General features: G+C 41.0%; 1 protein-coding gene across 3 annotated transcripts in view; it reads left to right on the forward strand.

The window, feature by feature from the left end:
* bmpr1ab (bone morphogenetic protein receptor, type IAb) overlaps window positions 1-12,861 on the forward strand; it is a 40,024-nt gene that overhangs the window by 9,811 nt on the left and 17,352 nt on the right. For 2 of the 3 annotated variants that reach the window (XM_065270510.2, XM_065270512.2), the window contains exons 2-3: window positions 1,526-1,674; window positions 11,304-11,521. In XM_065270510.2, the coding sequence (XP_065126582.1) occupies window positions 11,452-11,521 (70 nt within the window). In that variant the 5' untranslated portion in view covers window positions 1,526-1,674; window positions 11,304-11,451. The remainder of the gene's footprint in view (window positions 1-1,525; window positions 1,675-11,303; window positions 11,522-12,861) is intronic. The other variant, XM_065270511.2, reaches the window with a different exon arrangement.

A 12,861-nucleotide genomic window follows, 5' to 3' on the forward strand; every position in this document is an offset into this window, starting at 1 on the left:
CCAATGATTTGCCGGCACCTGCAAGGTCCCGGAAAGACATGTTACCTGTTTAAAGGTCTGCACTTCTACGCAACGTCTGACATTTGCATATTATTTATTATTTCTCTCTCCAGAAACCACTCGCGTGCATTTTTGTTTACTATAAGACTATAAGGAGCGCGTGATGTGCCGTTCTATGCTGGTGAATGATTTAAGCTTCAGAGTGGATATTTGACAAGCTCCCTCATCTCTGCTTTAATCCAGTTTGCAGACATTTCTCATCGTGATTGTTTATATGCATTTAAAACCCACGTTTTGAGGAGCTGAACGATATATCTTGTTGGGATGCACGCAGGCATTTTTTTAATTATAAGCTCAAATGAGCATGTGACGCAATATTCTTTTATGCTGCTGAATGATCTCCGCTTCAGCGCAGTAAGTTACGAGCTAACTTTTCTGAAATCTGGATACCTGCCAGTTTGCTGACATTTCATGAATGTGAATGTTGCATGTATATCCCTCATTTTAAAGAGTTAAACCAACTTCATGTTGCCATGACATGCGTCTCATTTATAATTTCCTGATACTTGCTTCAGTCTAGTTTGCGACATTTCTCGTTGTGAATGTTGATATTCATGTAAATCTCTCATTTTAAAGAGCTGAACCATAACTTTTGTTGTGATGATGCGCGCATCCTCACTACGACACCCATAACGGCATTGTTTCGGCTTCTTGTTCACACAGAGGATTTCCCGTGTATCTTACTAGGTCCTCTTTCCGGCAACGATCCCAGAAGATTTACGGGACGTGTTTGTGTTCACACATAAGCTTGTCTGTTAATTTTATGGGTATTTTCTGCGAACAAAGGTCTGTGTGAATGGGGTTTAGCTCTTATATAGGGACTGATTTAGTGAAGAGTACTTTCCGTTTTAGGGTTTCCCCCAGCCAATTTGTTTTTCAAATTTGTTTCCGTGTTAGTAGTCGGTTGTTAGTAGAGGTGTGAATCCTGACTGATCTCACGATTTGATTACGATTTATTATTTCAACCGTTTGATTCCATTCAATATCTTGATGCATCACAATGCGGTGCATTCTCAATTTAAAATATTACAAGGCAAGTCTGTCCCACACTTTTACTGTTGAATTTTTGACTCTTTTTGGTGATTCTCGCTTTATCCATCTGTATTTTGGCTCTTACTCTGTGAAACTTTCACATGCTGCATCTTATTTCACTTATGTCATACTGTACAAAGAGAGTCTTCCTCCTCTTTACAGATGGTGTGGCACATGACAATTTGCATGTTATCTTTGTTATCAGGATGGCTGGTAAAACCCCTGACTCCTGCTCCTCTTTGATCCCTTATATGATTCATTTACCTGGCTTAAAAGCATATATGAATGCAAGCAAGGTTGTTGCACAAGTAGTATAAGTGTCTAATCTGTATCTTTGTTTTTTAGATATTTCTATATGCTGTTATGATGTAATCCTTTCTCTCAAATAATATTGCCTAAGCATTGTTTTCTTTACTTTCTATTTCTCTTTTAGGTACTAAAAGGTTTTTCTTTGACTTGGCGGCTTTGCCCTGTAGAATCGTTCCAGTCAGAAGCCTCTTAATGTGGACACTTATGAGTCTGATGATCTTTTACTGTACTACCCCAGATCATCATGAACTTCCACACTTGCTACCCTGTGAGGTAAGACTTGCCTGTTTTATGCAGCATACCCTTGAATCAAGCTGATAAATCGGCTGGTTGTTCTTGCTCTCCTGTTTTTAGTTTGGAAGTGAATTTATCTTCTGTTCAGAGACTTGGTCTTAAATGCTTTACTTTTTCCATTGTAAATAAGGGCCTGTTGTATTTCCCAAAAGCATTTCTTAAGTTAGCTGAATGCTTTGTGAAATAGGACTGTTGGTAAATGGTTGGAGCGCTCTGCTTTCAGTTGCCAGAGGGTCAACTCTTTCAAAGGCTTACTACACAGCCAACTACATTAGTCTCCAAATCAGGCTTCTGCAATTTTTCTTTAGGCTGTATTTTTGGAGGGAGCGTACAGCAACCCTGATTACCAAAGCCCTGAGATTAACCCTTAACCCTGTGCCTGAAACAGAGACAGACGTACGCAATCAGCAGGTTTCCTGTCTTATAATTATTTGCGCTTGATTGGCCTGTCAGAGACCAGATCCCCTCGCAGCCCAACTTCACATTAATGACCCCCTGACATATGAGATCTGTGTTTACATACAGAAATTTATACTGCCGCCCTGGCGGGGTCACCGTTGGAGCCAGCACGCTGAGATTTTCTCAGGTACTTTAGGGCTTTAACTTTGATTAGGCTTTAGTGAGTGTTTAGTTGTTGCTCAGAGCTATAGTTCAATCAGGCCGTGATGTAGTGAGCCGTATGGACCTGGGATGTTTACGTGAAGCTGTTGTCATTGCAGGCTGGAGGGAGGGGCTGTTCCACTCAATTGCAGCCACATGTTTGCGAAGGATGTGGAGCTGAACGAGGCCGTGTGATCTGGCAGACTTTAAGCAGGGCCCTCGCCTGTGGGCAGCTCTGAAGTTTGCCAGCGTGTTCCTTCAGCCTCTTCGTTACTGTGGTTTCTGGGCAAACACATTGCCCTGGTGCTGTACAATTTCGCATTCATAAACCGTACTCCAGAATTCTCATAGAGTCGTTTGGACAAATCTGTTCTTGTACTGACTTACACGGACCACACACGTATGCTGGGATGGCACATGGAATATTTTGCAAATGGTGGTGAACATATGGAAAGAGCAGAGGTAGGAAAATTTGCAAATGTGCACAGAACCTAATGGAAGGTGAAAGTGGGTACATTTCTGTTCAGAAAAGTATGCTCATATTGTTACAAATCACACCTACTAAACTGTTAATGTGGATCTAAACAGATTTACTATTAAAAAGCAGAATATGATCATTATATTGTTTAACATAAGATTTGATAACATATTTGGTCTTTGTAGGTTTTGGGGCATTTAATCCCAGTTTTGATTTTAACTTGTGATCTTGGTCGACTGTTGTGCACCTGTTTTTATTTGTTTGTCGGTGCTGATTTTTGGATCTTGTGCCCAGTCATTGCCCTCATGGGTGAAATTTTCAACCAAATCAGCTGTTTATCATCAATAAACATTATGTCATGGAGGCGGTGCTATGAATGGTTTTCTTTTCGTCACTGTTGGATCTAGGATCAATGTGTCCAGATGTCACGCTTTTATCTTAAGTGAAATCTTCTACTGCTATTTTCAGTCAAAAAGAGACAAACCCAGATGTTGGGTTTAATCAAAGTGCTTTTAATTAAGTAACGTCACTCCGCCATATTTGCAATGTTTCCAGTTCTTTTAAGGGCGCACTCACATTATCCAAACCAAACCATGCCCCAGCGCGATTGTCACCCCTCCCTACTCCCCCAGGTGCGCGCACTCACACAGTACTTTTTAACGACACGAGTCCGGCACGCTTTCGTCATTAAGATGCGATTGTTTTGAAAAAAGCAGGAAGTAAAGCTCTTTCTTAACACTGGAACCCACTGTAATGATAAGTCTGTGTTTTTTATTCGGAGACGTTTGGTACGCGATTACAGACAGCCCTCTCACATGTCATCATATTGCTTAGTTGATCTGTCAGGTGTGCAGCTCGGACATTCATGTAATCCCGCTGCGCGCATCAAAAGGTTTTTACGGAGGCAGATGAAGGTGAGTGGTCGCGCAACTGACGTCTTCTTCTTTTGAATCGCGCTCAGGCGCAATTGCACTCACACCACAGCCTTCCGCGCCTGAGCCCAAGTGAACCGCGCTCCAGCCCACCTCTGCAACCTGGCCGCGGCGCAATTAACCAATCCGCACCTGGGCGCGGAACAGAGTGATCACACTAGTCAAACAAACCAGGCTTTGAGGGTCAAACGCCCGAGCACGGTTTGTAGTGAGTATAGTGTGAGTGCGCCCAAGAACAAAGTAAACGAGACATGACGATTCTGCGCATGTGCCTCTATCAGAGGATTCACGATTGGCGATTGGCTCTTTTTACTGGGATGCAGGACTAGTGTGGCCATTCTGACCGATGCAATTTCCTCTATTCAAATCAATACCAGTGATGCAGCTTGTTAATATTAAATATCATTATTATAATTAACCCACAAACTGTTTATATTTGACCCAACAGTGGGTTAAAACAACCCAGCATAGGTTAAATTGCAACCCAACGGGTTTAATTTGTCCCTTTTTGCCACAAGATTGGGTTGAACCCAGCATTTTTTTGAGTGTCGACTTTAGTCATCACAGCCATGAACCCTGATTTGCTAGTTGGTTGCAGGGGTTTTGGGGGACTGGCATTCTGTTTATAGCATTTGATTTGAAAAAAACAAAAAAAATAATCTTTGTAGTGCAAGTTGAGTCGTCATTACTTTTGGTTTGTTTTCATGGGAGATAAGTAATACATTTTAAATGCATGTATCTGCTTAAAAAGTGAAGGCAGGAAGAACATGGGCAGGAAGAAAGCCTGCCACCAGTGATAAAAACTATCATCCCACCCACGTGGAATTTGTGAGCAGGTACTGGAAAATACACCACCCCTTCCTTTCCTTTGTAATGTCATGCCTTGATGCCTCTTGAAGGAAAGCGGTACAAAGCCTAGAAGTAAACTAATTTGATTTCTATGGGAAAAACAACACCACCACCTCACACTGATAAGAAAACAGATCTCCAGCAGTGCCCCAGTATGTCTCCTCAAGCTATGTGGATAAGAAAGAAAAATAGCATGCTTTTTAAACACAATGTGGCAGACATCTCGTTCAAAAACAGTTGAACAGACATTCTGGCAACACAAGCTCTGCAGAGTGTGAAAATGATCCGTTTGAAACAGAGGAGCCTCTTGCCGCAGCCATTAAACGCCATGCCTGGAAAATTGCAGACACCGGAGACCCCTGCATGAAGTGCATTTTCATGCTTGCCTCATCAGGGCAACGTCCTTCAGCTCAAAACAATTTGCACTTAGTGTTTTTGGGGGAAAGGGGGCAATGTCACATTCAGTTGTCAGCTAGAAGACATGTGTTTCTATGCACAGAGGGACAGAGCACTTAGTAATATGGATTTTGGATCCAGAAGGCATTGGCAGAGTGGCTTACTCTCACGTCTGCACTGCGGTCTGTGATCTGTCAGACTGGAATCCATACTTGTAAAATGTCTAAATTAGGAAACTCAGCTAACCATCAGCTTGGTAGAGATCCCTAAAATGATGGAGAGGTAAACTTTTAGGCACTGGATAGTGGAGAATGTAATCTTAAAATACACAGAATGACAGATATTACAAACAGTGATCTACTAATGTACAACCAAGATTATGACTCATGCAGCTCCTAGTATTTCCAGAAATCTTTTGGTGTGTTTTTTTTCTAAAAAGGTTTTTAACTCTTTCCCCACCATTGACGAGTTATCTCGTCAATTAGGGGGAAAACGCTTCCCTACCATTGACAAGAAATTCCGGCTTTTTGACGAGTATCTCGTTATCTCGTCAATTAAGAGAAAACGCTTCCCTGCCATTGACGAGAAATTCCGGCTTTCCACAATACCGTTATTATCTTCTGCAACACTTCTGCAACTTATACAACCCAGAAGTAACGTCTTTTTAGACCAATTTTCTTCCAATTTGTCCAACAGAATGTAATGCCACATTGCGACACATCTGTGGAAACTGCAATAAATATGGCCACAGAACCCTGGAGAAGTTTTACAATTTATATGGTAGACATTTTGCCCAATTTCTGTCTAAATTCCATGACTGTAGATTAGAATGGGCCTTCTGGTGCGCTGTCCAGTAACTGACCTCCCAACCATATGCGCAAGGCCCTCTCTGGAGATCTACATTTGGCTATGGAATGTGCTAGATTGTGTGCATCTGCTCAAACAAAGCCTTATTTTCAGCTCAGTGTTGTAATTACAGACTAGGATGATTCTTTTCGTCTTGTAAACCCACAGTAGCCTCTGTGCAAGTTTCCCAGGATTTGCTTAGGACTTGGAGATCAAAATAGAGAATGTCATATGCATGAGCCGCCATTAAAGCAACACTATGTAGTTTCCATGTAAAAATGACTTACAGCTCCCCCATGTGGTTGAAAAGCGCAACAGTGCCTGGTATCAGACACTCTTCTGCAGGCAGGGGAGGGGCGGGGCTGTGTGCTCTACCCTCCACCGCCACTTTCAGCGTGTGCTTGTAGCAGCTAGGAGGCTGCTCAGGTTGCAGCAACAGTACAATTTGTCCAGTTAAAAGTTGTTCTATCACTGAAATAATTATTTAAAGGTAAAAAAACTACATAGTGTTGCTTTAACACAACACCTAAAGCCCAATGTATACTTACTTCCAATATGTAAAGTGTTTATGCGTATGGACATTGTGCCGCTTAGAAATGTTTGGTGAAGCTAGGTATTGTACTGCTCATATTTGACCAAGTTTGTGAAATCCAGGCTAAAGTCTCATAATCCAATTATGAGATTAGCAGCAACAAAGATTGATTTAAGTCATTGACTTCACATTTATTTCAAGCTTTGACGTGGCCTTACTCTATCAATCTTAAATATATCAATGTTGTATTTTCAAAGAATTTTCTTTTTTATTATGTAGTGTGATTTTATGTAGAAAACATCACAAAAATGACTTTGGTTGGTCACTTATGCTAGTGTACACAATAGAAAAAATGTATACTTTGGGCTTTAAGTAAAACGTGACTTCTGTGTAAGGGAATGTTATGCATTAAAAACATAGAACCACTGTTTGTTGGAAGCCTGCATTGGTAGGTTCTTAGTACAGCAGACGTCTCCTTGAAGTAAGGCCGAGACTAGAGAGAGGGCTGAAGATCTGGAGGCGGGACATCCCAGCATAGCTTGTAGTCTGATGCTCGTCTAGACATTTGGGTCGATGGGAGTTGGACTTTCCCTTTCTATAAAGAAGTGGTTGCATTTGTGTTGCTGCATATTGCGAAACTCACAGGCATCAATACTTTCCCTTTTTACTTAACTTGAAAAAATATATATTCTCATAAAAGAAACTACAAATCAATCGAAAACCAAAACTATTAAAAACATGTTGATTTGAATTGCTTTTAGAAAATTAATACCAGTTTTAAGAAAAAAATTGGTATGTCAACCATTAACATCGATACAGAAATAACATATCTGTGGTCTAGACCCTTAATAATAAGTCATGAAAAGGATGAAATAAAGATTTTAACACCACTTGGGTGATTGGTAAAAACCTCTGTTGACGATACACAACATCATCATCATCAGTGTACTCTTAAACACAACATTGTCTGGATAAAACAGCGTCTGTTACCGCAAAGCTACCTCCACCCTTATTTTCCTTCCTTTGAAGTTTCTACTTGTTCAACGTAATTTAACTTTTGTAGTCGTACCCACAAAAATTGTTTTTTTCTTCCTACGCTCTCTTCTCACATAAATCAGATACCACCAGTTCTAGCACATCTAAACTCACGTCTTTATTTCCCGGTAACCCAGTCATATTTCCATTAGTGTGTTCTTTGTCTCCTGAGGGTTGTTCAGACATTTGATAAGCCGCAGATACAAACCAAAAAAAAAAACTGGTTGCAGATGTGTGTGAGAGAGAGAGGGAGTGAAACCAAAGGCAGGGTAGAAGAGAGCTTTGCTGTTAGAAGAGCATGACTGAGATATTGAAAGAGCTGTGACCAGCAGGGAATGATAGATAGATGAGGGCTGAGAAAGAGAGAGAGAGCGAATACAGAGATGAGGTGCAGCAGGAGGTTTGAATAGGAATTGCTCTACAGGAACGTTTCAGTATTCTTATGGTAATCCAGCCTTGGATGAGCCTCAGAAGCAGCCAAGCAAACAATGCGAGTGGAGCCAGGAAGTCTGCTCTCCCTGCTGGCCGGCATGACTCGAGAGGCAGGCGAGGCGCTGGACTGCCTGCAAGGAGGGGCCCCCAGGAGGGGCCAAAGTAACGCATGCCAGCACACATATCCACACACCACATTTACTCCATCTATGAGAATATGGTAAATTGTGGTGAAAAACATGTTTATCTGTGTTCGTCTGATGATGAACAACACTTTTTTTACTTGAGTATTTCCTGGAAAAGATAATGTTTCAGTAACATTATGATTTGTGGTGGTCTTACTTTTGGCACTTCTTTTTAGATGAGATTCTAATAGTTTTGCATTGCACTATGGTTTGTCTTTTCATATATAAGGGTCTGTATTTTTTTTTTTTAGTAGGGCTGTACAGCGGTAACAACCACAGACTTAGCAGGATACCTGAGGTGATCCCTTTGCTTGTTAATCACACCTGCCTTTCCAAAACCTGTCTGAAAGGGGATGTTTGGCGTCTTGCGGTTATCCTTTTGTATTATGTGGACTTACCTGAACAAACAAAGATATTCAAAGGCCCTGTCAATGCAGCATTATCTTTGGGAAACAAGTGACACGGCTTGGTCTGTTCTTCCTCAGATTTCTGTCTCCAGAGTGACTTCCCCTTTCAAGCATCATATGATTGACGACTGTGGGAATGCCTTCCCAGAAACCACATGCCATGCCTCAGTGATTTGCTATAAGGTGTGGTCATTCTATAGGGTGGCTATAGCTCCTCTACCTTTTACCCGTTTTCCTCATCCCTCTGGCTTTCATCCATCCCAAGTAAATTAATGAGGGCTTTTCTCTAAAAGAATGCGGAGCGAGGCCATAAATTATGGCCATATTTATCTGAACAGCTCTGTGAAATTTTACTCTTTTGATTTAATAGTACCCCATCTGCTATAGAGATTATTGCCAGTTTTCAAGCTATGCTATTGATATAAACATTCACATGTCATTTTTTAAAAATGTTTTCCAAAAATGAAATTTGTGAGGGGAAAAATTGTGTTTGGCAATCCTGAAACCAAAACAAGCAATTCTAAACCCTAATTGCCACGAACGCACAACATTGCAAAGCATAGATAATTTAACTCATACAGGTGTGCTGACGTTCAACGTATGTACATTGCGACAAATTGCATATACATCTCTTGTCCTTCATACTCTTGTATATGTGTGCGACCTACCCATGCAATTTATGCAAGGTTTCAAAAATCCAGTGGTGCATGTACAATGTTCTAATAAATAAATTTGCATCACACAAACTGTGTACACCCACCCTCACGTATGCATAAAAATGCACTATACTTCGGCCTTTATTGGTTCTTGCATGTCTCGTGACTGATATAATAATTCGTCACTAGGCATGCAAGACGTTATCAACGTTTTTGAAATGACAAATTGATTTTCCAAACCAGGACTGTACCTGATGGTGTAACTATAAGAGAATTTTATATTTGTATGGAATGTTTCTGGATTCTTTATTGATCTCTTTGTTGTATTTTGTCTGATGTTTATCTGCATCTTGTGTGCTGTAAGTTTTGGGAGGTGTTGTTCACAGATGGTGGAAGTGTATGTGTTAGGGTCCCCATGTTTGGAGTTTAATTCTTTTAGTGCACTTCCTATCCTCAGGCCTTTTAATTTTTTTTTGTGACTAGTACTGACATGCAATTACCAGCTTTAATGCTCTTGTAAGGCCTGTGTACACCAAGAGCAAAAGCACAGAGTGAATAAAATGTATTGTTTGTTTGTGGTACAATTTGCAGCAAAAATTCACGCTTTGTATTATTAGGAATTTACACAAATAAATATTCTCGCCAGGCCTACACAGCAAATAATTTTTTTTTAAACACAAAAAAAGTATTTTCAAGGTTTGTGATTACTACAGCCTGGAGTATAGTTTGTTCTTGATTTGTATGCGAACGTACGCACGCGGTCGAACACATAGCCTTGCAAAGCATTGTTTATTTGACTTGCACATGTACGCCGATTCTCGATGCATGCGCATTGCGACACAATCTCCTGTATGCACATGCACAACCTATGCATACAAAATAAGGGCGTTTACACAAATCCAGCGATGCACGTCGTACAGTGTGCACATACTATTCTGATGATTCTCACATTTGCTCAAAAACGGGAATCTATTGTTATTTTCTTGACAAACATGTCCTGTAAATGTTCTGGGATCGCTCCCGGAAAGAGGACCTAGTAACATTGCCGTAAGATACACGGAAAGTGTTGTGTGTGAACAATACGCAAAAACAACGCCGTAAGGGATGTGCCGTAGTGAGGATGTACGTGTCATTGCAACATGAGGTTATGGTTCAGCTCTTTAAAGCAAGGGATTTACATGCAGACTAACATTCACAGCGAGAAATAACTGCTTCAGTCCAGTTTGCAGACATCAGGGAGCTCTTCACTATCCGCACTGAAGCGGAGAACATTCAGCAGCATAAAAGAACAGCGCGTCATGCGCTCATATCTTGTTATAAACAAAAATGAATCCGCGTCATCGCAACAAGAAATATTGTTAAGCTCTTTTTTTTAAATGCACAGTAACATTTACGATGAAAATGTGTACAAACTGGAATAAAGCAGAGATCAGGGAGCTTGTCAAATATCCACTCTGAAGCTGAGATCATTCATGCGCTCCTTTATAATCTTATCTTATAAACAAAAATGCACGGGCATGGTTTCTGGAGAGAGAAATAACGAATAATAAGCAAACTTCAGACACTGCAGAGAAAAAAAACCTACCAAGTGCAGGACTTTAAACACATCATATGCCTTTACCGGATCTTAACGGCATTTTTGAATGCACGCACAGAATGAACCAAAAATCAAACGATCACGGACAAATCCCGGATGCATTTTTCGTAATGTCTATGTAAAAAGTCTATGTGCAGAGAGGGATCCGGCCTGTCTTAAGGGGTCGTCTTGAACCACAGGAGCCCTGGCATTGTTTTCCCATTACCAAGAGTCAGGGAAGTGTGAAAAGTAGGTCGCAGGTCGGTCCTCTTTGTCCCCCGTCGCCAAATAAAATGTGACAGACACCAGCCCCCTCACCGCTGCTGTTAATTCAGGCCCCCAGTCCCACAGAGCCATTGGGAGCCACTTATTGCATAGAGACAAGTTAGAGCTATGAGAGAGGAGACACATTATGTTATTAACGCTGGACAGAACCCAACGGTGGCCATTCGAAAGGGGCACTCTTTAAGCTGACTTCCAGACTCAAAGGCTAGCTTTCTAGTTCTGCTCTGGTGTGGGGTCAGGGGTCACGACACTAAGATGGATTCTCAGAGGAATTTGAAAGCCACTTTGGTCTCTCCATAGAGGCTGCTTGGTTTATTTCCGCTGCCGTGCAAGGGAAGTAAGTCATGATGCAGTGATGGATTTACAACATTTAATAACTATTCCTTCTCTTCATTACAGGATTTTAAACTAGAGGAGGCTGTAAAGAGGTCTTGAAGCTTCGTCCCACTCTCTTACCCGGCCCTGTTGCCCTCACAGCCATTGGCAACTTGAGTTGTCTCAGAGCACCACCACGACAGCCACAGGATTCTGCATCTCAGCCAACAGGATGAAAAGTGACCCTGTCTTCTTCCTTGCCATTTTGGGAGCTGGTGTCCTCCTCTCCCTGCAGGCCGAGGGTAAGCCTGTTTCTTTATTCTAAAGTGTCAACACTTGGCTATTGGTTTCTTCTTCAGTGGACCAAACAGAGGCTTGGCAGTAGCTGCTCGTTTGATGCAGGGTGTCTGTTTTAAATCACAAACGAAAATGTGTTTTTGTTTTGTTTAGTTTGAGAGAGTAAAGTAAAAACTGGAGATGACTGAAAGGGTCGTCTGTTTTGTTTCATCTGGATGCATAATAGCAACATAGCAGTATTTATAATACAAAGCAGGCCGAGGGAGTATGAAACCTGATTTGCCCATATTTGGATGATACCCAGTGTTTGCAGAAGCCTTGCTGCCTGGTTTAATGGATGGTGGCCTTTAAAAACATAGCACGAGTAATGGTCTTTCTTTTCATTCCCATCAGGCCCAGAAAGCTTACAATCTGTCTGTTCACATTTGCAATGCATTAGCAACCAAACGCCGCCTGCCAGGATATCCATCCAAATTTCATTTAATTTTATTGATTTGATGCATTTCAGATCTTCTCTTTATGGGTTGCTAGTAATGGAGGGTTTGTTTCCATTTTAGGTAAATGCAGAAGGTTCTCTCTCACATAAAGGGCTGTATAAGAATGTAATGGCACAGCGTGGAATTCATGTAGATGTTAGGTAGTTCATTCATCCTCACCAGAGCTTTCTGTGATTTGTAATGTGACAATACGCATCTTAGTGCTGAGGTGTGAATAGGCCGTTGACTTAACATATGCAGAAAAACAATGAATTGGTGATCAATGAATTGGTTTGAATTTGTATGTGCTTGCGTGTAAGAGGGGGAAGTGTGTGTCAAGATTTAACCACTCTCGGACCCGTAAAACATAAGGCGGTTTCAGGGTCATGAAATGCCGGATCCGTCTGGACGAATCACCAATAGGATATAAAATTTGTACGTATACAGCTAAATGTGTCTCTGTGTAGACATGCTGTGTTTTCATCATGATGTTCTGGATTAGCACTAATATGTTAATAAGGTCAGTTGTTAAAGGATTAGTCAATTTCTTGAAAAAAATCCAGATTATTTACTCACCACCATGTCATCCAAAATGTTGATGTCTTTCTTTGTTCAGTCGAGAAGAAATTAAGGTTTTTGAGAAAAACATTCCAAGATTTTTCTCATTTTAATGGACCCCAACACCTTAACAGTTTTAATGCAGTTTAATATTGCAGTGTCAACGCAGCTTTAAAGGACTTTTAATGATCCCAAATGAGACATAAGGGTCTTATCTAGTGAAACGATTGTCTAATAAAAAATATGCACTTTTAATCCACAACTTGTCTTCTTCCTCCGGCTGTGTGACGAGCCAGCGCTATTTCATGTAA

Source organism: Paramisgurnus dabryanus, chromosome 1 (assembly GCF_030506205.2).
Source record: "Paramisgurnus dabryanus chromosome 1, PD_genome_1.1, whole genome shotgun sequence".
Classification (NCBI taxonomy): Eukaryota; Metazoa; Chordata; class Actinopteri; order Cypriniformes; family Cobitidae; genus Paramisgurnus; species Paramisgurnus dabryanus.